Below are 25,758 nucleotides of genomic sequence, written 5' to 3' on the forward strand. Positions count from 1 at the left end.
TTTTTGACATGCGCTTTGCAGGGTTTTCTGAGCGGTCTCTTAGTGTTGCTGGTCAGTTGCTGGACTCCTCTGAGTGTTGGTCGGTCAGTGATAGGTTAGTATAGGGTAGGTTAGGTTAGGGTCCCTCACATGGTTTGCAGCTTGACGTGCTGTGAGGGCTTCTGTGCATCAGTGATACTGAGAGCTTCACCACTGGTACTTCACAAGTACTGGCAGGGTCACCCATAGTGGACAGGTCTCAGCTGAGATGCCAGACCAAGACAAACCACCTGATTGTGGACACCTGATTGTGGCCTGATGTTGCAGGGAATAGATCACAGTCTTAGCACAATTGCCTGCATGGGAGAACTTCAAAAAGGTTTTGTATGTGTAAGGAACAAATGCACCAGTGGGACCATGTTAATAACTTAGAGGAATAAATTACCTAAAAGATTTTCTCGGTCCGGCTTATTTTAATAATAATAATAATATATCCTTACATTTATATAGCGCTATTCTGGGCACTCAAAGCGCTTTACACAATGGCGGGGATGTCCTCATCCACCACCAGTGTGCAGCATCCACCTGGATGACGCGACGGCAGCCATTTTGCACCAGACCGCACACCAGCTGATTGGTGGAGAGGAGACAGTGATGAAGCCAATTGAATATGGAGATGGTTAGGAGGCCATGATTGACAGAGGCCAGTGGGCAGATTTGGCCAGGATGCCGGGCTTGAACCCCTACTCTTTTCGAAGGACATCCTGGAATTTTTAAAGACCACAGAGAGTCGGGACCTCGGTTTAACGTCTCATCCGAAAGATGGAATTTTAGCTCCTATCCTACGTTAACACACTTAAACCGACTAATTAAAGCGTTATTAGGCTTACCAGAGCGTTATTAGGGTTTAAGGTGTCCACTCTAGACAGGTGTAGGCTTACATAGGTGGTCCTCTTGGACTGGGTTTGTTTGGACACCTCATGCCCTAAAGGGTTGTTGTTGCTAGATTGGATATGGCTGAAAGTTTACAAGAATTATTTGTATTATTTATTAAATTTCCCATTTATTGTATTTTATTAACATCTACACCCACCTCAACCCTAAACCCAACCGTCACAGCACTGTAGTTGTACCGAGTATTATTTATGCTATCTATTAAATTACCCAATACATTGCATTTTGTAATGCCTACCCCCACCCCAATCCTAACCATCACAGTAGTTAAAATATTAATTGTTGTTAAATTTGGAAGAAATCGGCACTAGGGGGCGCTTTAATACCTCATATGATGTTCTATAAATAAAATAATTAATACATCATTTTTATTATATATTAGATGTCCTCTTTCAAACAACACTACATCCGAACTGCTTTATTTATTTGTCATTAAAAATTCTGTGCTGTACAAATCTCTAACAATCACAGATATTGCTTATTATTAATTAAAGATTGCTAAATATTAATTGACATTTATTTTTGTTTAAATGTCTGAAAGTGTTTTAAACATGAACCCCAATGTGAAGTAAACCCTGTGAATTGCTGTTTGCAACTTGCATTTAGTTTGGTGTGGTTATGGCTTGTGTTTTCAGAGGTAAATATTACTTCACGCGGGTGGAGGTGAACAATGCTGTTGTCTCATAAATGACAGTAGTCTGTGGTTTAGATCTAGGCTATTGAAAAAGTCACAGAAACCAAAGCCACGTTTCATTCATAGCAGAACAGCACAGCTTTATTTAAAATTGACAGAGGTGTTAACGAGATCAGATCTTATTCCACAAAAAAGGTGGACCTGAAGACACATGACAAATGACTTCTAGCTGTGTGACACCTTATCATGATACCTAATTCATTCCCTAAATGACCATATAAATGTATTGGTAACCCATTAAATTACTGACTAAAATCAATCTGAAATAAAATTCTTTTTAATACACATCAACAAACAGCATTCATAAAACAAAACTGAAACGACTCCTCTGTTTACTAGCACGCTCCGCAAGTTATTCTCACAGCTTATTGCCCGTATACCTCGGGATCGTCTCAAAACCGCTACTTTTAAGATGGTCAGCCGACCTCAATCAAGCCCAAAACAAAGAACACGGAAAAAACGGAGTAGGCACTTCTGTTTTTTTCCACTTTTTCAGGGGCTTTGTGGGCAAAAATCTGCATTCCCACAATATTTGCCATCCCAGTGCTCAATCATTCACTTTGTTGATTAGTGGGTGCTTGAATATTTTTTGTTGCTTTTTAATAACACATATTGAGACTGGTGTTGTGTGACTTCCGCATCCAGACAACTAAATGTGTAATGATATTTTGCAATTAATCGTGAAGCAAAATGATTTTGGATCAGTCTGATTGGTGCAAATATATGTAATAATTTGTTGACTCTCAAACAGTAGTTTACACAAAGCTAAAAGAAGATTAAGAAGGCATCGTAGAGCTCGCTGTTGTTTTGTGAACATCAACACTGAACTTTGAGGTCAATGCTGTGGGGAGAAGTAAATGGGATAGGGAAGACAACATTGACTTTCTTCAATACTTTTTAGGTCAGAGATGAATGAAGAGCTGCGCAAAGGGAGACCAGTTCAAACAAAGGTAATAAATAAAGCTGAAATAAAACATATGAAGTTCTGCTTCGGTGTTCCTTTGTGTTAGAAATTTAGTAGATGTGGCTCATAGATGAATAACTGAAGGGTTAGTTTAAGTTTAAGGTGCTGACTTTCTTCCAGTGTTAGAGTTGAGATTAAATGGGAGAGCCCAGACCATATGGATACTCAGTGTAGATTTTGCTTGAAGACTTCTGAATGTTAAAAGGGGCATTACGGACCCTTCCAGGGCCTGAGAATGGGAAGGTTTGTTGGTTAATTATAACTCTTCAGTCCATTCTGTGTTCCTTTATCTCTTTTCCAATCCTTTATCTCTACATGGTGCTTGCATAATGAGGATGAACTGAGGTGGAAATTCTTGTTGACTTGAAAGTAATACAGAATCCATATTTACTGCCAGACATGACAGAATCCATCGTCCGTTCGCTTTCAGCCCCGTCCACCAGAAGTCTTCCTTGAAAAATCTCTTTGTGGCATGAGTGAGGCGTTTTCCTCGAGCTCTTCCTGGTATTCCTTTCTCTTTCTTTCTCTTTCCTTATCCGTCTTGGGAGGTGAAAGGGTGAAGGGTGGGATTTTAGGGAGGAGAAGGTGTCGTGGTCTCCCATGATGGAGTGTTGACAGGCCTTTAGTTCCCACAGCAGCTTCGAGTGGACTGTGCGTCTGGGTCCTGCAGGTTCACGCCCCTGTGTCGCGCAGCATGCGTAGGGTTTTGGGTGTCTGTTTTTGGCATTTTTTTGCTATTGAGAAATAAACAAGAGTTGAAAAGTCAAGAGGCTGAGTTACATTCATTTATGCCATGAAAATGAAAGTCATCTCTCTGGCTGTCTTTAATAATTCAGTTTATTTTATCTAAAATAGACTGGAAATTTGCTTTCAAGCTTTGCCGCCATCCAGTAACAACTGAAAGGAATAAAAAAGTACCTGTCCTACATTTGTTTGTTACTTTCTGATAGTTTTACTTTTAATTCAGAAGAAAAATTTAACACTACTTTCATTTCATTGCAGTTATAAAGGGTTATGTTACAAGCATAATAAAAATATTAGCTGCCCCAAAATGTGTGTGTCATTTCAGCTTAAAACACCCCACTCATCATTTAATTATTTGTGCTGGGGATGTCCAGGAAGCAAACAAAAACCTTTGCAAATGAGAATCTTTCCAGATCAGAAAAGTAAATATTACAGCTTGTGCCCAAACAACGGCAACCTCCCGCTCTCCGTCATGAAGCAAATACAGAAGTAACTGAAAATGCAGTTCAATGAAATTCTGGCAGTCCTGGCTCCATATGGAGCAAATTTCTATTGAGCCCACTGTTAAAATGGCCAACTTTACAGCAGAAAAGAAGGTGTTTACAGCCTGGTACAAAGAACGATTTTGGTTCATAAAGGTGGTCCCGCTCCCCAGCTCCACCAGAGATGCGTGGCGACCAGAAGAGACCACGTCGCTGAGAGATCTTCATCCAAGAGACCTGGAGCCAACGTGTAAATATTGTACATAGTTTCTTAGTAAAAGATAATAAAGATTATAGCTGCATGAACTGTGTGGACTGGTTAACCTTCACTCCAGCAGTGCAACACACACTAATTAATTCATTAACACAATATTATGAAGTTTTGATTTAATTTAGGAAAAGAAAACCTCTTCTGTGCTAAAATCGGATGTTTTTTCAGCGTTCTTACTTCAGTCTTTAATGTCAGTGTAAAGTGTTGAGTATACTATTAGTGCTCAGTCGTGTTTTTCATAGTTACCAGTGCTGATGGAGTTTTTTTTTTTAAAGCATCATATTCTGCTGGAAACGTTTCATTTTAATGGTAATGTCCCATAAGCTGAGGTCTTGTGAGTGACTTCCCAAGTTGGTCAAAGTCTACACCGGTGACATGCTCATCTACTCCCAGAACCTGGGAGAACGAAATGTTGCAGCTCGTCCGGTCTTCAATGATGAGCCCAAAAGAGGCCACTTCACAGAGCCGGCCCAAGGCTTAAGAGAACTGAGAGGCAGGACAAGATGGCGGGCTGGACTTGGTTAACTTTAGATTTTACACAAATCTCATTATTTTGTTTTTCACCTAAAATAGTAATTAAAACATCCAAGATGTGTTTTGCCTCATCAAAATGTGGAATTTGATCAGCAAACTACTCGTTCTAGGACAACTATGCCTTCGGCTAAATGACTTGGCTTCAAGTACGATGCCAGACGATTCAGAAATAAAAGGTACTGACTGCACAAACAGATAAACGACATGATGCATCTCATTTCACCACAACTAAAGGCAGCGACAAAAAAAAAAAGTCAAGCTCTCACTGACTTACTGTCTCATATGGTTTCGAAGGTCCACTGATCGTTCTTGAAGAAGGGGTGACATTTTATTTCATCCACTCCAGTCCGGTCAAGCCTCACCTCCCTGAACATAGCACAACACTGGTCAGCAAAACAAACAGAGAAGCGCTAATCCGTTAAATGACCATAAACCAAGAACATCCAACAGCACAGCATGGAGGAGTGGAGCAGTCAGAGAGACATCCAAAAATAAGGACCGTTCACTCCCCCTTCCTTTTACTTCATCTGCATTGAGGCGGTGCAGCAGTTTGGACTACCACATGTGGGACATTCCAACAGCCTGAATGCAAAGGGAGGAGTGTGTGTGTGTGTGTGTTTACATGAAAACATTGAGAGAAAACATTAAGCCCCTCTCTGTATGTTTGATCAGAAATGCTTGTATGTGGGCATGTGAGAGAGGAGAAAGAGGGAAGGAGAAAAGAGGAATTCAGATGGAAGTTGTCAGGCTGGAGGGTGAACGTCCATGAAGCTGATATAGTAAAAGCAGTAGGAGATGAAATGTATGTTTTATTAGGGACTTTATTTATAAAGAGCTTTTAAAGGCATAACATAAATAAAGATCATCTTGTATGTTGTCTTTACATTTTATCTAATTTAATTCAATTAAAATGTTGATATGGCTTAGTAAGTTTTTTGGCGATTTGGTGCTTAAGATATATTAAATATTAATAAAACTATTTATTTATATTTTAGGTATGTGTAGTAATCAGGCTTAGATTATATTAACATTGTTGTATTTTGTCAAATATACACAGAATTTACTAATTCAATCAATCAGAACACTACAAAGTGTCAACAACAACACTGGGTTGTGCCAACAAAACTGTGTGTCAATTATACAGGGCTGCAAAATTATGAGAAAAAAAAATCATTGAATATCTTGAACGGTTTAATAAAGATTATTCATTTTTTTATAGCCAACATTTGTGTTTGGGGAAATGGATCATCATATTCTGGCTACAGAGACAAAATATGTTTTTCCATCACATTAGCTGAGAATAAACTAAGCAAAAACTGCTAATTTTTCTCACTGAAGCTGCTAAATTAATCTCCTTTTTTTCTGTGCCTGGTAATTTATGGCAAGAAAACTTGACTGTTTTCAGTAATAACAAATCTTAGGTACTCTGTGTTTACATTATATATGTTATAAACTACAGAAGAAATCTGATCAAAATGTGTAAAAAATTGTCAAGAAAATTTACTTTTTTTTTTTTTACAGTGAAGCTAATTTCAAATAGAAAAAATAATAAATTAATTTCACTACCAGCCGACCTCTAAAAACAAACAAGTAAGGTTTTATTAAGCTAGTGTGTCTAGTAAAAGCTGTAGGACATTAAAGTTTTATGAAAGACTTATTGTATGAAGAGCTTTTAAAAGCATCAAATTAATATAGACTTGTATGTTCTCCTTTAATTAAATTAAAAAATATATGATTTGGTGTTTATGAAATATTCCCTGAGATTGTCATTTTGGAAAAAAGTACATCGATAGGGAAAAATAGGGAAAATGTCATATGATAACAACGATAACAAATCTAAGCTACCCTGTGATTATATTAAATACGTTATAAACAGGGCTTGACATTAACACATTAACAAATGCGGGTAGATTTCAGCTGTGGCGGGTTAGACAGCCACTCCCACTAGCCACTTTGAGAATACATGAGAGTATTGTTTTTAAGTGTCAACTGTGTATAAAAAGTGTATGTATAGCTATATTTTGTTTGCTTTACACATTATTTAAAATGTGTTTCTAAGTAATAATTAGTTCGGTGCAGCCAGAGAAAAACTTTGCAAATCCTTAGTGTCGAGCCCTGGAAACAGATGTGAAATAAACTATTTATAAAAAAAAAACTAAATTAATTGCATAGTGACACTATAAAAATCACATCCCCTGTACTCATGCTCATTGAGCAAGGTCATAAACAACACACAAAAATATTAAATGAACAAGGAGGCATGTGGACACAAAGTATAAATTAAGTAAAGTTAGCATGTCAAATTCAAATTTATCAATATAAAATATATTTTTCCAACATTAAAATTGTGGCTAGTGAAAATGGCGAGTGGCTAGTAATGTTGGAAAACTCCTAGCCACTGTGGCTGGTGATCAAAAAAGGTAATGTCAAACCCAGGTTATAAACTCCAAACTACAAAAGAAATCTCATCATGTGTGTAATAAATTGTCCTGAAAATTAGCTCTTTTTTACAGTAAAGTTAAATTTAAATTAATAAAAAAATTAATGTTACCAGCCAACCTCTAAAAACAAACAAGTAAGGGGATATTAAGCGAGTAAGAGTCTGAATTTTACAAGAAAAAAAAAAAAAAAACTCAAATCAAACTTTCATTTTCTCAGTCTCACTTGCTACTCAGAAAGGCACAGATGAGGTCTTTGCCATCCTTTGACATTTCAATATCATCTGGGAAAGTTAAGATGTTCTTGTGATCCATGATCTTTCCATATGTGCCCACCAGAGACTCGGAATGAAATGGAGTGTCGCCTGCCCAGATCGACAGAAGAAAACATTTGATTATGAGAACACTGAAATAAAATTTCAAGAGATGCATATGAAGCTGACACTTCTCACCCACTAGAAGCTCATAAATGAAAACACCAACAGACCACCAGTCACACTCACGACCGTAATAACCAGTCCCTCCTTGAGACATTAAAACCTCTGGAGAAATGAAAACAGTTGTGTCAAGCAATTAATCATAATTAATCAAACCCAAAATTAAATTTGCATCTTCATAACATGTACATCATTTTTATATTTATTTATTTATTTATAATTTGATGTAGATATAAATATTTCATATGAAGAAATAAATGAATAGTTTCTCAAATATATACACTCCACGAAAATATATTATGTAAATACAAACTTAATTTTCATGTGATTAAGCATTTGACAGCACTAATAAAAATACAGCTAGCAACAAGTTATTTAAATGATGTTATACTTAAAATCAAGTTTAACTTTCTTTATTTTGGTTAGTTAACATCAACATTACAGCAGCAGAAATATTAGGCTTCAAGGTCTAATGAACAGGTCTGTAGTTTTTGTCGTCCTTATTTACATGAGTACATAACTAACTGACTACAATATGGGCTGGTGCATCCTGTGAAATTCAAGTGTTCAAAAACAGCCAGTCAAGACTATTTTCTCAGTCAGGTTTACATTTGACTATTTATACTATTTTATGCTATTTAAGTGAATTACTAGTAGTTTTAGTAATTTAACATTATTATTTTTAATCTTTTACCGGCCCATGCCTAATCCCAAACCAGGGTTTTTTTTAAAAGTACAAATTATTGTACCAAGGCTGCGTTTAATGGGTAATACTGAATATATTATGCCAAATTAAATGTCAAAGTAGAATTTCACATTAAGCTCTATTTTAGGATCACAGTGGAACCCCAAAAATAAATTAATTTTGTTCAAAAATAGGTCATGGGTTTCAAATAATTAAATTTTTCAACAGGGTGTGTCTTAACAGTAAATGACATTGACCAGAGTTTAGTGCCCTCTGCTGACCAAAATCAGACATTCTTTAAATTAATTTTCATTTACAACGTTAATACTTTGTCACCATCCTCCAAACTTGATTTGATCACTTATTTCACATTTAATTACTTAAACTAGCATTTTATAATACTATAGCTTATACAATACCCATAATGAGTACAACCTGAATATTTCTCAGAAAATATCTTGCTTTTAAATGATTTAGTTTCCTATAGAATGCAATATTTGTGGAAATCTGGCTTACTCCAATGATGCAGCGGTCAGTACAACATGCTAATTGAAACTATTCTAACAAAATGATTTTGCTGAATTTGTTGTAAATATACACAATAGATAGCAGTACAGCCTAAATTACATATTTTCAAAAGATTATCATTCTGCCTACCTGCAGCGCACGAGGTTTCTCGGTTGATCCGCGGTAAATCCACTTAAGCACTATACCTATTCCATTTATAACACTGCAAACTTGACTTCGCAGGCCGATCATCTTTAAACCCAAAAGGCATTTATTATGTGTTATACCTTGACTGCTGCTGCATAATGGAACGTTTCTCTACACAACTGTAAAAGTGCACTTTTCAGCAAAATGAAAGCAAACTTTGAAAGGGTTCTGCATTTTGTCAATTTTAGCTTAATCGCAATAATGTTAATAATAATATTAATAAATACATTTAAAATATTATTTATAGTGTAGCCTACTGTGGGACTGTGCAGTAAACTATTTATTTTTATTAAAACATTTTTATTAGGCTACATCTTCCCGAATAACTAATAAATGACTGGCAGTTGCGTCTCTGCTAAAATTAATTTAACAGCAAATTTCTTATGTGTTTTTTTCCCTTTTAGAGCTCAAGAGAGTTGTGTTTAAATAATTAGTTAACCAAAACATGTAATGAATTAAGCTGCTCCTATCATGTCACCAATTTTCTCCCTTGTGAGTTGAGTGCGCCTCCATCGCCGTGTGCGCGTTTTAAAGGCTATTTACGGGCGCACCAGACCTGACGCGGGGACCGGATCTCTGGACTATAGGACTAGCTTTAATCTCACCAATTTTCATAATTCAATTGCTATGTCATATATTTTAAAATATTTAGATGTGTGTTCTGACGGTTGGAACGACGGGAGTGTTAATAGTTAATGACAGAAAGAATTTTCAGTTTGAGTAAACAATCCCTTATGAAAATTGGGATTGTTGGCACATTGGGGCACAAACTCTTTCTGAGGGGGCAATGCCTCCCTTTGCCCCCCCGTAGCGCCGGGCCTGACTTCCTGCCTCTCCAGCTACAGTCCTGATCACATCACCACCAGGGGCGATTTTCATACTACTGTTGTAAAGAAACACTTGGACATGTGATTATGACATTTCAGGAACGTCTGGGACTGGGAAGTAAAAAACATAAATTTTTTTTCCTGTGTTTGTAATTTTCCCTCTCTGTTATTTTAATGATATATTTTTAGTTTGTTAATCAGATTTGTCACATCACACTATTTTTTGTTTATTTTATTCGTTTTGTGGCTTTGCCATTCAATTTTAAATACAAATCTGTAAACTACAGTTCAAACATTGATATGATCCTGGAGTCAGTTTTTATTATAAAAAGTTTATTTCATATTCATTTAATGTTGAAGATATGCACAGCTTTTTAAATAAACTTGAAATATTGCATCCTATTTTCCTCTATACACAGTATATATGTGTATAAATGAGCCTTACCACAGTCAATCAGACGAGCTCTGTACAACAATATCTTTTGGTCTAGATTAAAGACTTTTATGTTTTAAATACATTTTTTACTATTTAGTTTCTGTTTCCCTTTCTGTTTATTTGTTGGAGAGCACATTGGTCAATGAAAGTGGTTAATATTTTGTGATAGCCTAAAAGTAAACCATTAAATAAAATGTAAATAAATAAAATTGCCATAGTCAAATAAACCAATATGTTTTAGGGCACGCATATTTACATATTTTTTATTTGGCATGGTTGTTTTAAGTTTCTTAAAGCTATTTTAATAATAATAAATAAAAACCTTCACTCAGAATGAATGATTAGCACTTCCCTGACCTAATAAGCTAATAGCTAATCAAAATAAACTGTTGTATATTTAGCTTTTTTAATCTTATTAATGCTGGTTGTCGTTGTATCTGATACTGGTTTATATTTTTGATTTTTATTTTTTTTTTGGAATGTATTTTGGTTTATTGTATTGCTTATAGCATTATTATGATTAATAATTTTAATAATACTATAAAAATATTAAATCACCCAGTCAGTGCAGGAAAATTGTGAAAATTTAAGTATACAAAGCATCAAAAGAACAATGTCATTGCTAAAGTCCCGGTTGGTCTGATATAGGCCTAGTTAATTATGAAGTAAATATAGAAACGAGAATATTAGTTCAGTGTTTTTTTTTAATGAAACGCAAACCATCCCAAAAGCAAACAAAAATCAATGGTAATATTCACTAACATGACCAGATTTCTGAAACCTGTGACGATTTTCAGTGGTCAACATTCGTCCTATAAAAAACGCCCATTTATGCTTATTTTTTATTTTTTATTAATATAAGACCAGCATTTTATTGTATAATCATAATTTAGATATTTAGCTACTGCATTTAATAAAAACTCAATTATAAAAGCACAGAGTTCGTGCTGATTTCATTAATTCACTGCTGATATTAAATATTGTTTACATTTAAATGAGGCTCGTCATTCTGTCACTACAGCAACTTGAGTTGATCTTTAATATACACAGCTGGTTCTGACCCGATCGTCTCGCAACAAACTCTCGACAACTTTTGAAAAGTTTGATCAGTTTCTCTACTTTGGAAAGTTGTTCTTGGGTCATCTTGATGGAGCAGCGTCGCTCAAGAAGAACCAGGGCTCTCCCCGCACACACGAGTCACTTCTGGCTACAGGGCGTCTCTACCGTTGAGCAGCTCGCAGCGGCGGTCAGGTCAGATCACACCTACAGCTGCATCTCTGACCCAGCGCTGAAGAAGCGACACCTGATGAACGCGGCGGCCCTCCCTGTCCTCCGTCCCGCAGCAGCAGCAGCAGCAGCATCAGTGTCTTCCTCAGTGAACGAGTGTCAGCAGGAGCAGCAGCTCTCCATCCACGGCAGAAGCGTGCAGGACTATCAGCACATCTTTCGCTCCGTCGTGGAGACCGGCTGCAGCCGCTACCGCTTCAAGCGAGGCCTGGGGATCAAGCAACGGCTGTGGGAGAAGCTCCACCGGCCTACGCTGCTGGAGACCGAGCTGCCTGATGGACGAGTCTTGATCACGGAGAGCAGGTCCAGCGAAAGCAGCAGCGCTCCTCAAATCCACGTGGACATCAGTGGAGAGCCACTACCCGAGGAGGAACCCCGAAGAAAGAAGCCCAGACACTGAGCCATCATAGTGTCCCATGAAAGATCAAGGGCACGTATGTACATACTGTATATAGTTATAGAGTAAGTCTTTACATTAAGTTTTCTTTTCATTCAAAGTTTTTATCACTCTGCTGAATGTTTTGATGGTTGCTGATGTGGCTCTTGGGTTCTGGCTGTCAGGTTGTTTTGGAAAGTTTTCTGTGTTTTTGACATGCGCTTTGCAGGGTTTTCTGAGCGGTCTCTTAGTGTTGCTGGTCAGTTGCTGGACTCCTCTGAGTGTTGGTCGGTCAGTGATAGGTTAGTATAGGGTAGGTTAGGTTAGGGTCCCTCACATGGTTTGCAGCTTGACGTGCTGTGAGGGCTTCTGTGCATCAGTGATACTGAGAGCTTCACCACTGGTACTTCACAAGTACTGGCAGGGTCACCCATAGTGGACAGGTCTCAGCTGAGATGCCAGACCAAGACAAACCACCTGATTGTGGACACCTGATTGTGGCCTGATGTTGCAGGGAATAGATCACAGTCTTAGCACAATTGCCTGCATGGGAGAACTTCAAAAAGGTTTTGTATGTGTAAGGAACACATGCACCAGTGGGACCATGTTAATAACTTAGAGGAATAAATTACCTAAAAGATTTTCTCGGTCCGGCTTATTTTAATAATAATAATAATAATAATAATAATTCCTTACATTTATATAGCGCTATTCTGGGCACTCAAAGCGCTTTACACAATGGGGGGGACGTCCTCATCCACCACCAGTGTGCAGCATCCACCTGGATGACGCGACGGCAGCCATTTTGCACCAGACCGCACACCAGCTGATTGGTGGAGAGGAGACAGTGATGAAGCCAATTGAATATGGAGATGGTTAGGAGGCCATGATTGACAGAGGCCAGTGGGCAGATTTGGCCAGGATGCTGGGCTTGAACCCCTACTCTTTTCGAAGGACATCCTGGAATTTTTAACGACCACAGAGAGTCGGGACCTCGGTTTAACGTCTCATCCGAAAGATGGAATTTTAGCTCCTATCCTACGTTAACACACTTAAACCGACTAATTAAAGCGTTATTAGGCTTACCAGAGCGTTATTAGGGTTTAAGGTGTCCACTCTAGACAGGTGTAGGCTTACATAGGTGGTCCTCTTGGACTGGGTTTGTTTGGACACCTCATGCCCTAAAGGGTTGTTGTTGCTAGATTGGATATGGCTGAAAGTTAACAAGAATTATTTGTATTATTTATTAAATTTCCCATTTATTGTATTTTATTAACATCTACACCCACCTCAACCCTAAACCCAACCGTCACAGCACTGTAGTTGTACCGAGTATTATTTATGCTATCTATTAAATTACCCAATACATTGCATTTTGTAATGCCTACCCCCACCCCAATCCTAACCATCACAGTAGTTAAAATATTAATTGTTGTTAAATTTGGAAGAAATCGGCACTAGGGGGCGCTTTAATACCTCATATGATGTTCAATTTATAAATAAAATAATTAATACATCCTTTTTATTATATATTAGATGTCCTCTTTCAAACAACACTACATCCGAACTGCTTTAATTATTTGTCATTAAAAAAAATTCTGTGCTGTACAAATCTCTAACAATCACAGATATTGCTTATTATTAATTAAAGATTGCTAAATATTAATTGACATTTATTTTTGTTTAAATGTCTGAAAGTGTTTTAAACATGAACCCCAATGTGAAGTAAACCCTGTGAATTGCTGTTTGCAACTTGCATTTAGTTTGGTGTGGTTATGGCTTGTGTTTTCAGAGGTAAATATTACTTCACGCGGGTGGAGGTGAACAATGCTGTTGTCTCATAAATGACAGTAGTCTGTGGTTTAGATCTAGGCTATTGAAAAAGTCACAGAAACCAAAGCCACGTTTCATTCATAGCAGAACAGCACAGCTTTATTTAAAATTGACAGAGGTGTTAACGAGATCAGATCTTATTCCACAAAAAAGGTGGACCTGAAGACACATGACAAATGACTTCTAGCTGTGTGACACCTTATCATGATACCTAATTCATTCCCTAAATGACCATATAAATGTATTGGTAACCCATTAAATTACTGACTAAAATCAATCTGAAATAAAATTCTTTTTAATACACATCAACAAACAGCATTCATAAAACAAAACTGAAACGACTCCTCTGTTTACTAGCACGCTCCGCAAGTTATTCTCACAGCTTATTGCCCGTATACCTCGGGATCGTCTCAAAACCGCTACTTTTAAGATGGTCAGCCGACCTCAATCAAGCCCAAAACAAAGAACACGGAAAAAACGGAGTAGGCACTTCTGTTTTTTTCCACTTTTTCAGGGGCTTTGTGGGCAAAAATCTGCATTCCCACAATATTTGCCATCCCAGTGCTCAATCATTCACTTTGTTGATTAGTGGGTGCTTGAATATTTTTTGTTGCTTTTTAATAACACATATTGAGACTGGTGTTGTGTGACTTCCGCATCCAGACAACTAAATGTGTAATGATATTTTGCAATTAATCATGAAGCAAAATGATTTTGGATCAGTCTGATTGGTGCAAATATATGTAATAATTTGTTGACTCTCAAACAGTAGTTTACACAAAGCTAAAACAAGATTAAGAAGGCATCGTAGAGCTCGCTGTTGTTTTGTGAACATCAACACTGAACTTTGAGGTCAATGCTGTGGGGAGAAGTAAATGGGATAGGGAAGACAACATTGACTTTCTTCAATACTTTTTAGGTCAGAGATGAATGACGAGCTGCGCAAAGGGAGACCAGTTCAAACAAAGGTAATAAATAAAGCTGAAATAAAACATATGAAGTTCTGCTTCGGTGTTCCTTTGTGTTAGAAATTTAGTAGATGTGGCTCATAGATGAATAACTGAAGGGTTAGTTTAAGTTTAAGGTGCTGACTTTCTTCCAGTGTTAGAGTTGAGATTAAATGGGAGAGCCCAGACCATATGGATACTCAGTGTAGATTTCGCTTGAAGACTTCTGAATGTTAAAAGGGGCATTACGGGCCCTTCCAGGGGCTGAGAATGGGAAGGTTTGTTGGTTAATAATAACTCTTCAGTCCATTCTGTGTTCCTTTATCTCTTTTCCAATCCTTTATCTCTACATGGTGCTTGCATAATGAGGATGAACTGAGGTGGAAATTCTTGTTGACTTGAAAGTAATACAGAATCCATATTTACTGCCAGACATGACAGAGTCCATCGTCCGTTCGCTTTCAGCCCCGTCCACCAGAAGTCTTCCTTGAAAAATCTCTTTGTGGCACGAGTAAGGCGTTTTCCTCGAGCTCTTCCTGGTATTCCTTTCTCTTTCTTTCTCTTTCCTTATCCGTCTTGGGAGGTGAAAGGGTGAAGGGTGGGATTTTAGGGAGGAGAAGGTGTCGTGGTCTCCCATGATGGAGTGTTGACAGGCCTTTAGTTCCCACAGCAGCTTCGAGTGGACTGTGCGTCTGGGTCCTGCAGGTTCACGCCCCTGTGTCGCGCAGCATGCGTAGGGTTTTGGGTGTCTGTTTTTGGCATTTTTTTGCTATTGAGAAATAAACAAGAGTTGAAAAGTCAAGAGGCTGAGTTACATTCATTTATGCCATGAAAATGAAAGTCATCTCTCTGGCTGTCTTTAATAATTCAGTTTATTTTATCTAAAATGGACTGGAAATTTGCTTTCAAGCTTTGCCGCCACTAAGTAACAACCGAAAGGAATAAAAAAGTACCTGTCCTACATTTGTTTGTTACTTTCTGATAGTTTTACTTTTAATTCAGAAGAAAAATTTAACACTACTTTCATTTCATTGCAGTTATAAAGGGTTATGTTACAAGCATAATAAAAATATTAGCTGCCCCAAAATGTGTGTGTCATTTCAGCTTAAAACACCCCACTCATCATTTAATTATTTGTGCTGGGGATGTCCAGGAAGCAAACAAAAACCTTTGCAAATGAGAATCTTTCCAGATCAGAAAAGTAAATATTACAGCTTGTGCCCAAACAACGGCAACCTCCCGCTCTCCGTCATGAAGCAAATACAGAAGTAACTGAAAATGCAGTTCAATGAAATTCTGGCAGTCCTGGCTCCATATGGAGCAAATTTCTATTGAGCCCACTGTTAAAATGGCCAACTTTACAGCAGAAAAGAAGGTGTTTACAGCCTGGTACAAAGAACGATTTTGGTTCATAAAGGTGGTCCCGCTCCCCATCTCCACCAGAGACGCGCGGCGACCAGAAGAGACCACGTCGCTGAGAGATCTTCATCCAAGAGACCTGGAGCCAACGTGTAAATATTGTACATAGTTTCTTAGTAAAAGATAATAAAGATTATAGCTGCATGAACTGTGTGGACTGGTTAACCTTCACTCCAGCAGTGCAACACACACTAATTAATTCATTAACACAATATTATGAAGTTTTGCTTTAATTTAGGAAAAGAAAACCTCTTCTGTGCTAAAATCGGATGTTTTTTCAGCGTTCTTACTTCAGTCTTTAATGTCAGGTGATCCTTCAAATGTCAGTGTAAAGTGTTGAGTATACTATAAGTGCTCAGTCGTGTTTTTCATAGTTACCAGTGCTGATGGAGTTTTTTTTTTTAAAGCATCATATTCTGCTGGAAACGTTTCATTTTAATGGTAATGTCCCATAAGCTGAGGTCTTGTGAGTGACTTCCCAAGTTGGTCAAAGTCTACACCGGTGACATGCTCATCTACTCCCAGAACCTGCTACTCTCTACCTACACGTTGTCAGGTGATGTTTCAAAACCTCAACACTCGCATACAGAACAGCCTCAGCGTCTGCACCTCTTACCGGCACTAGCTGCAAGTCTACACCCCCTCTGTCCAGAAGTGAGCACAGCCTCGTGGTACCATCCCAGCAAGCATTTTTTTTGGGGCGTTTAAAGGTACCAACTGACGATCAAAAGTAAAAATGACTAGTTTTATCTCATCCCAGCAGGGAAACCACCAACAATAAAGAATGAGTTACTATCTGGTGTCATGGCTTTGCAATTAAAACAAGTTTAGCTATAATGGAGGTCATTGGGGGCAAAAACAGCCACTTGAACAATACATAAGGGTTAAAAGTCTAACAGACGGCTTGGTTAAAACGAGGCTAAAATCTAGGCTGTCAGTGAGTGTGCACCCCTAACCCCGCCTCTCACAGAGACCTCACTAGCTCCATTGAGTGCATTGTGTCTCAGGTTGCATGCAAGTCTGCAGCCAGATACTACTGGAAGCTAGTCATCAAATACACAAGAACGAATGACTACACGTGTCAATCTGTCTATTGATCCATCTAATCTGTCTAGTCAGTCTTTTATTATCTTTTATATGCGAAAATATTCATTCATAAAAATATGTATATATGAACACTGGGTCAAATAGGGTCCACGTGTTTTAAATCTAATAACAAAAATAACCCAATGTTGGTTTTGTCCATATTTAAATGAATGTGTGTAAATGCACGCTTTGATCAAACCTTTTATTCCCCTTGATGATATGGCGCTTTTTTTCCTAGACGTCCTCCAAAGTTTCGATGTTTGGCCGTGTCTGCCATATCTGTTTTGTTTAAAGAAATAAAAATAAAAAAAAGAATGCATCGGTTCCTGCATGTAGAATTCAGAAATCTCATGGCATTGAAAGAAAACTGGCAGCAGTTGAGTGCCGAGGTCAAAGGTCAGATGAGCAGGCATCACACCTGATCCAAACCTGGGGCAACTGTACAGTAAAAAAAAAAAAAAAAAACAAGATTAAAAAATATTGCTTTAATTTGGGAGAAAAAAAAACTCTTCCGTGTTAAAATTTGATGTTCCTCCAGCGTTCTTACTTCAGTCTTTAACGTCAGGTGATCCTTCGAATGTCAGTGTAAAGTGTTGAGTATACCATTAGTGTTCAGTCGTGTTTTTCATAGTTACCAGTGCTGATGGAGTTTTTTTAGAGCTTCATATTCTGCTGGAAACGTTTCATTTGAATGGTAATATGCCATAAGCTGAGGTGTATGAGTAACTTCACAAGTTGACCATAGTCTAGACCGATGACATGCTCATCTACTCCCAGAACCTGGGAGAACGAAATGTTGCAGCTCGTCCAGTCTTCAATGATGAGCCCAAAAGAGGCCACTTCACAGAGCCGGCCCAAGGCTTAAGAGAACTGAGAGGCAGGACAAGATGGCGGGCTGGACTTGGTTAACTTTAGATTTTACACAAATCTCATTATTTTGTTTTTCACCTAAAATAGTAATTAAAACATCCAAGATGTGTTTTGCCTCATCAAAATGTGGAATTTGATCAGCAAACTACTCGTTCTAAGACAACTATGCCTTAGGCTAAATGACTTGGCTTCAAGTACGATGCCAGACGATTCAGAAATAAAAGGTACTGACTGCACAAACAGATAAACGACATGATGCATCTCATTTCACCACAACTAAAGGCAGCGACAAAAAAAAAGTCAAGCTCTCACTGACTTACTGTCTCATATGGTGTCGAAGGTCCACTGATCGTTCTTGAAGAAGGGGTGACATTTTATTTCATCCACTCCAGTCCGGCCAAGCCTCACCTCCCTGAACATAGCACAACACTGGTCAGCAAAACAAACAGAGAAGCGCTAATCCGTTAAATGACCATAAACCAAGAACATCCAACAGCACAGCATGGAGGAGTGGAGCAGTCAGAGAGACATCCAAAAATAAGGACCGTTCACTCCCCCTTCCTTTTACTTCATCTGCATTGAGGCGGTGCAGCAGTTTGGACTACCACGTGTGGGACATTCCAACAGCCTGAATGCAAAGGGAGGAGTGTGTGTGTGTGTGTGTGTGTGTGTTTACATGAAAACATTGAGAGAAAACATTAAGCCCCTCTCTGTATGTTTAATCAGAAATGCTTGTATGTGGGCATGTGAGAGAGGAGAAAGAGGGAAGGAGAAAAGAGGAATTCAGATGGAAGTTGTCAGGCTGGAGGGTGAACGTCCATGAAGCTGATATAGTAAAAGCAGTAGGAGATGAAATGTATGTTTTATTAGGGACTTTATTTATAAAGAGCTTTTAAAGGCATAACATAAATAAAGATCATCTTGTATGTTGTCTTTAAATTTTTATCTAATTTAATTCAATTAAAATGTTGATATGGCTTAGTAAGTTTTTTGGCGATTTGGTGCTTAAGAAATATTTCTTGTGATTATTATTATTATTATTACTATTCAGAATTATATGTATATTTTTAGAATTTTTCTAAAACCATTAAAGAAAAAAAAAATCTTATTGACCCTAAACCTTTAAAAAAATAGGGAACATTTCATAAACACTGATAAAACTTTTTTTTTTCACTGATAAAACTATTTATTTATATTTTAGGTATGTGTAGTAATCAGGCTTAGATTATATTAACATTGTTGTATTTTGTCAAATATACACATAATTTACTAATTCAATCAATCAGAACACTACAAAGTGTCAACAACAACACTGGGTTGTGCAAAACTGTGTGTCAATTATACAGGGCTGCAAAATTATAAGAAAAAAATCTTTGAATATCTTGAACGGTTTAATAAAGATTATTCATTTTTTTATAGCCAACATTTGTGTTTGGGGAAATGGATCATCATATTCTGGCTACAGAGACAAAATATGTTTTTCCATCACATTAGCTGAGAATAAACTAAGCAAAAACTGCTAATTTTTCTCACTGAAGCTGCTAAATTAATCTCCTTTTTTTCTGTGCCTGGTAATTTATGGCAAGAAAACTTGACTGTTTTCAGTAATAACAAATCTTAGGTACTCTGTGTTTACATTATATATGTTATAAACTACAGAAGAAATCTGATCAAAATGTGTAAAAAATTGTCAAGAAAATTTACTTTTTTTTTTTTTACAGTGAAGCTAATTTCAAATAGAAAAAATAATAAATTAATTTCACTACCAGCCGACCTCTAAAAACAAACAAGTAAGGTTTTATTAAGCTAGTGTGTCTAGTAAAAGCTGTAGGACATTAAAGTTTTATGAAAGACTTATTGTATGAAGAGCTTTTAAAAGCATCAAATTAATATAGACTTGTATGTTCTCCTTTAATTAAATTAAAAAATATATGATTTGGTGTTTATGAAATATTCCCTGAGATTGTCATTTTGGAAAAAAGTACATCGATAGGGAAAAATAGGGAAAATTTCATATGATAACAACGATAACAAATCTAAGCTACCCTGTGATTATATTAAATACGTTATAAACAGGGCTTGACATTAACACATTAACAAATGCGGGTAGATTTCAGCTGTGGCGGGTTAGACAGCCACTCCCACTAGCCACTTTGAGAATACATGAGAGTATTGTTTTTAAGTGTCAACTGTGTATAAAAAGTGTATGTATAGCTATATTTTGTTTGCTTTACACATTATTTAAAATGTGTTTCTAAGTAATAATTAGTTCGGTGCAGCCAGAGAAAAACTTTGCAAATCCTTAGTGTCGAGCCCTGGAAACAGATGTGAAATAAACTATTTATAAAAAAAAAACTAAATTAATTGCATAGTGACACTATAAAAATCACATCCCCTGTACTCATGCTCATTGAGCAAGGTCATAAACAACACACAAAAATATTAAATGAACAAGGAGGCATGTGGACACAAAGTACAAATTAAGTAAAGTTAGCATGTCAAATTCAAATTTATCAATATAAAATATATTTTTCCAACATTAAAATTGTGGCTAGTGAAAATGGCGAGTGGCTAGTAATGTTGGAAAACTCCTAGCCACTGTGGCTGGTGATCAAAAAAGGTAATGTCAAACCCAGGTTATAAACTCCAAACTACAAAAGAAATCTCATCATGTGTGTAATAAATTGTCCTGAAAATTAGCTCTTTTTTACAGTAAAGTTAAATTTAAATTAATAAAAAAATTAATGTTACCAGCCAACCTCTAAAAACAAACAAGTAAGGGGATATTAAGCGAGTAAGAGTCTGAATTTTACAAGAAAAAAAAAAAAAAACTCAAATCAAACTTTCATTTTCTCAGTCTCACTTGCTACTCAGAAAGGCACAGATGAGGTCTTTGCCATCCTTTGACATTTCAATATCATCTGGGAAAGTTAAGATGTTCTTGTGATCCATGATCTTTCCATATGTGCCCACCAGAGACTCGGAATGAAATGGAGTGTCGCCTGCCCAGATCGACAGAAGAAAACATTTGATTATGAGAACACTGAAATAAAATTTCAAGAGATGCATATGAAGCTGACACTTCTCACCCACTAGAAGCTCATAAATGAAAACACCAACAGACCACCAGTCACACTCACGACCGTAATAACCAGTCCCTCCTTGAGACATTAAAACCTCTGGAGAAATGAAAACAGTTGTGTCAAGCAATTAATCATAATTAATCAAACCCAAAATTAAATTTGCATCTTCATAACATGTACATCATTTTTATATTTATTTATTTATTTATAATTTGATGTAGATATAAATATTTCATATGAAGAAATAAATGAATAGTTTCTCAAATATATACACTCCACGAAAATATATTATGTAAATACAAACTTAATTTTCATGTGATTAAGCATTTGACAGCACTAATAAAAATACAGCTAGCAACAAGTTATTTAAATGATGTTATACTTAAAATCAAGTTTAACTTTCTTTATTTTGGTTAGTTAACATCAACATTACAGCAGCAGAAATATTAGGCTTCAAGGTCTAATGAACAGGTCTGTAGTTTTTGTCGTCCTTATTTACATGAGTACATAACTAACTGACTACAATATGGGCTGGTGCATCCTGTGAAATTCAAGTGTTCAAAAACAGCCAGTCAAGACTATTTTCTCAGTCAGGTTTACATTTGACTATTTATACTATTTTATGCTATTTAAGTGAATTACTAGTAGTTTTAGTAATTTAACATTATTATTTTTAATCTTTTACCGGCCCATGCCTAATCCCAAACCAGGGTTTTTTTTAAAAGTACAAATTATTGTACCAAGGCTGCGTTTAATGGGTAATACTGAATATATTATGCCAAATTAAATGTCAAAGTAGAATTTCACATTAAGCTCTATTTTAGGATCACAGTGGAACCCCAAAAATAAATTAATTTTGTTCAAAAATAGGTCATGGGTTTCAAATAATTAAATTTTTCAACAGGGTGTGTCTTAACAGTAAATGACATTGACCAGAGTTTAGTGCCCTCTGCTGACCAAAATCAGACATTCTTTAAATTAATTTTCATTTACAACGTTAATACTTTGTCACCATCCTCCAAACTTGATTTGATCACTTATTTCACATTTAATTACTTAAACTAGCATTTTATAATACTATAGCTTATACAATACCCATAATGAGTACAACCTGAATATTTCTCAGAAAATATCTTGCTTTTAAATGATTTAGTTTCCTATAGAATGCAATATTTGTGGAAATCTGGCTTACTCCAATGATGCAGCGGTCAGTACAACATGCTAATTGAAACTATTCTAACAAAATGATTTTGCTGAATTTGTTGTAAATATACACAATAGATAGCAGTACAGCCTAAATTACATATTTTCAAAAGATTATCATTCTGCCTACCTGCAGCGCACGAGGTTTCTCGGTTGATCCGCGGTAAATCCACTTAAGCACTATACCTATTCCATTTATAACACTGCAAACTTGACTTCGCAGGCCGATCATCTTTAAACCCAAAAGGCATTTATTATGTGTTATACCTTGACTGCTGCTGCATAATGGAACGTTTCTCTACACAACTGTAAAAGTGCACTTTTCAGCAAAATGAAAGCAAACTTTGAAAGGGTTCTGCATTTTGTCAATTTTAGCTTAATCGCAATAATGTTAATAATAATATTAATAAATACATTTAAAATATTATTTATAGTGTAGCCTACTGTGGGACTGTGCAGTAAACTATTTATTTTTATTAAAACATTTTTATTAGGCTACATCTTCCCGAATAACTAATAAATGACTGGCAGTTGCGTCTCTGCTAAAATTAATTTAACAGCAAATTTCTTATGTGTTTTTTTCCCTTTTAGAGCTCAAGAGAGTTGTGTTTAAATAATTAGTTAACCAAAACATGTAATGAATTAAGCTGCTCCTATCATGTCACCAATTTTCTCCCTTGTGAGTTGAGTGCGCCTCCATCGCCGTGTGCGCGTTTTAAAGGCTATTTACGGGCGCACCAGACCTGACGCGGGGACCGGATCTCTGGACTATAGGACTAGCTTTAATCTCACCAATTTTCATAATTCAATTGCTATGTCATATATTTTAAAATATTTAGATGTGTGTTCTGACGGTTGGAACGACGGGAGTGTTAATAGTTAATGACAGAAAGAATTTTCAGTTTGAGTAAACAATCCCTTATGAAAATTGGGATTGTTGGCACATTGGGGCACAAACTCTTTCTGAGGGGGCAATGCCTCCCTTTGCCCCCCCGTAGCGCCGGGCCTGACTTCCTGCCTCTCCAGCTACAGTCCTGATCACATCACCACCAGGGGCGATTTTCATACTACTGTTGTAAAGAAACACTTGGACATGTGATTATGACATTTCAGGAACGTCTGGGACTGGGAAGTAAAAAACATAAATTTTTTTTCCTGTGTTTGTAATTTTCCCTCTCTGTTATTTTAATGATATATTTTTAGTTTGTTAATCAGATTTGTCACATCACACTATTTTTTGTTTATTTTATTCGTTTTGTGGCTTTGCCATTCAATTTTAAATACAAATCTGTAAACTACAGTTCAAACATTGATATGATCCTGGAGTCAGTTTTTATTATAAAAAGTTTATTTCATATTCATTTAATGTTGAAGATATGCACAGCTTTTTAAATAAACTTGAAATATTGCATCCTATTTTCCTCTATACACAGTATATATGTGTATAAATGAGCCTTACCACAGTCAATCAGACGAGCTCTGTACAACAATATCTTTTGGTCTAGATTAAAGACTTTTATGTTTTAAATACATTTTTTACTATTTAGTTTCTGTTTCCCTTTCTGTTTATTTGTTGGAGAGCACATTGGTCAATGAAAGTGGTTAATATTTTGTGATAGCCTAAAAGTAAACCATTAAATAAAATGTAAATAAATAAAATTGCCATAGTCAAATAAACCAATATGTTTTAGGGCACGCATATTTACATATTTTTTATTTGGCATGGTTGTTTTAAGTTTCTTAAAGCTATTTTAATAATAATAAATAAAAACCTTCACTCAGAATGAATGATTAGCACTTCCCTGACCTAATAAGCTAATAGCTAATCAAAATAAACTGTTGTATATTTAGCTTTTTTAATCTTATTAATGCTGGTTGTCGTTGTATCTGATACTGGTTTATATTTTTGATTTTTATTTTTTTTTGGAATGTATTTTGGTTTATTGTATTGCTTATAGCATTATTATGATTAATAATTTTAATAATACTATAAAAATATTAAATCACCCAGTCAGTGCAGGAAAATTGTGAAAATTTAAGTATACAAAGCATCAAAAGAACAATGTCATTGCTAAAGTCCCGGTTGGTCTGATATAGGCCTAGTTAATTATGAAGTAAATATAGAAACGAGAATATTAGTTCAGTGTTTTTTTTTAATGAAACGCAAACCATCCCAAAAGCAAACAAAAATCAATGGTAATATTCACTAACATGACCAGATTTCTGAAACCTGTGACGATTTTCAGTGGTCAACATTCGTCCTATAAAAAACGCCCATTTATGCTTATTTTTTATTTTTTATTAATATAAGACCAGCATTTTATTGTATAATCATAATTTAGATATTTAGCTACTGCATTTAATAAAAACTCAATTATAAAAGCACAGAGTTCGTGCTGATTTCATTAATTCACTGCTGATATTAAATATTGTTTACATTTAAATGAGGCTCGTCATTCTGTCACTACAGCAACTTGAGTTGATCTTTAATATACACAGCTGGTTCTGACCCGATCGTCTCGCAACAAACTCTCGACAACTTTTGAAAAGTTTGATCAGTTTCTCTACTTTGGAAAGTTGTTCTTGGGTCATCTTGATGGAGCAGCGTCGCTCAAGAAGAACCAGGGCTCTCCCCGCACACACGAGTCACTTCTGGCTACAGGGCGTCTCTACCGTTGAGCAGCTCGCAGCGGCGGTCAGGTCAGATCACACCTACAGCTGCATCTCTGACCCAGCGCTGAAGAAGCGACACCTGATGAACGCGGCGGCCCTCCCTGTCCTCCGTCCCGCAGCAGCAGCAGCAGCAGCATCAGTGTCTTCCTCAGTGAACGAGTGTCAGCAGGAGCAGCAGCTCTCCATCCACGGCAGAAGCGTGCAGGACTATCAGCACATCTTTCGCTCCGTCGTGGAGACCGGCTGCAGCCGCTACCGCTTCAAGCGAGGCCTGGGGATCAAGCAACGGCTGTGGGAGAAGCTCCACCGGCCTACGCTGCTGGAGACCGAGCTGCCTGATAGACGAGTCTTGATCACGGAGAGCAGGTCCAGCGAAAGCAGCAGCGCTCCTCAAATCCACGTGGACATCAGTGGAGAGCCACTACCCGAGGAGGAACCCCGAAGAAAGAAGCCCAGACACTGAGCCATCATAGTGTCCCATGAAAGATCAAGGGCACGTATGTACATACTGTATATAGTTATAGAGTAAGTCTTTACATTAAGTTTTCTTTTCATTCAAAGTTTTTATCACTCTGCTGAATGTTTTGATGGTTGCTGATGTGGCTCTTGGGTTCTGGCTGTCAGGTTGTTTTGGAAAGTTTTCTGTGTTTTTGACATGCGCTTTGCAGGGTTTTCTGAGCGGTCTCTTAGTGTTGCTGGTCAGTTGCTGGACTCCTCTGAGTGTTGGTCGGTCAGTGATAGGTTAGTATAGGGTAGGTTAGGTTAGGGTCCCTCACATGGTTTGCAGCTTGACGTGCTGTGAGGGCTTCTGTGCATCAGTGA

General features: G+C 36.9%; 1 protein-coding gene and 1 long non-coding RNA gene across 4 annotated transcripts in view; both read right to left on the reverse strand.

Moving 5' to 3' along the window:
• Positions 1-11,749, reverse strand: part of LOC103911669 (rho-associated protein kinase 1-like) — a 31,470-nt gene extending 19,721 nt beyond the window's left edge. Inside the window, exons 1-5 of one of the 2 annotated variants that reach the window (XM_073912873.1) lie at positions 11,279-11,749; positions 7,513-7,602; positions 7,287-7,425; positions 4,897-4,988; positions 1,682-3,325 (exon numbers count right to left, since the gene is read on the reverse strand). In XM_073912873.1, coding sequence (XP_073768974.1) covers positions 4,901-4,988; positions 7,287-7,425; positions 7,513-7,594 — 309 coding nt within the window. In that variant the 5' untranslated portion in view covers positions 7,595-7,602; positions 11,279-11,749 and the 3' untranslated portion in view covers positions 1,682-3,325; positions 4,897-4,900. Of the gene's footprint in view, positions 1-1,681; positions 3,326-4,896; positions 4,989-7,286; positions 7,426-7,512; positions 7,603-11,278 lie in introns of those variants that run through there. The other variant, XM_073912872.1, reaches the window with a different exon arrangement.
• A 1,978-nt stretch (positions 11,750-13,727) lies between these two features.
• Positions 13,728-25,415, reverse strand: wu:fj66e11. Of its 2 annotated transcripts, XR_002459532.3 has the most exons (6): positions 24,832-25,415; positions 21,067-21,156; positions 20,841-20,979; positions 18,298-18,389; positions 17,307-17,386; positions 13,728-15,371 (listed from the first exon to the last, which is right to left on the reverse strand). It is a non-coding gene; the product is annotated as a wu:fj66e11 (long non-coding RNA). The 2 variants fall into 2 exon arrangements; XR_012385512.1 differs by lacking the exon at positions 17,307-17,386 and having other exon boundaries at positions 24,832-25,306.
• Between the last annotated feature and the right edge of the window lie 343 nt (positions 25,416-25,758).

This window comes from Danio rerio, chromosome 9 (genome assembly GCF_049306965.1).
Source record: "Danio rerio strain Tuebingen ecotype United States chromosome 9, GRCz12tu, whole genome shotgun sequence".
Lineage (NCBI taxonomy): Eukaryota > Metazoa > Chordata > Actinopteri > Cypriniformes > Danionidae > Danio > Danio rerio.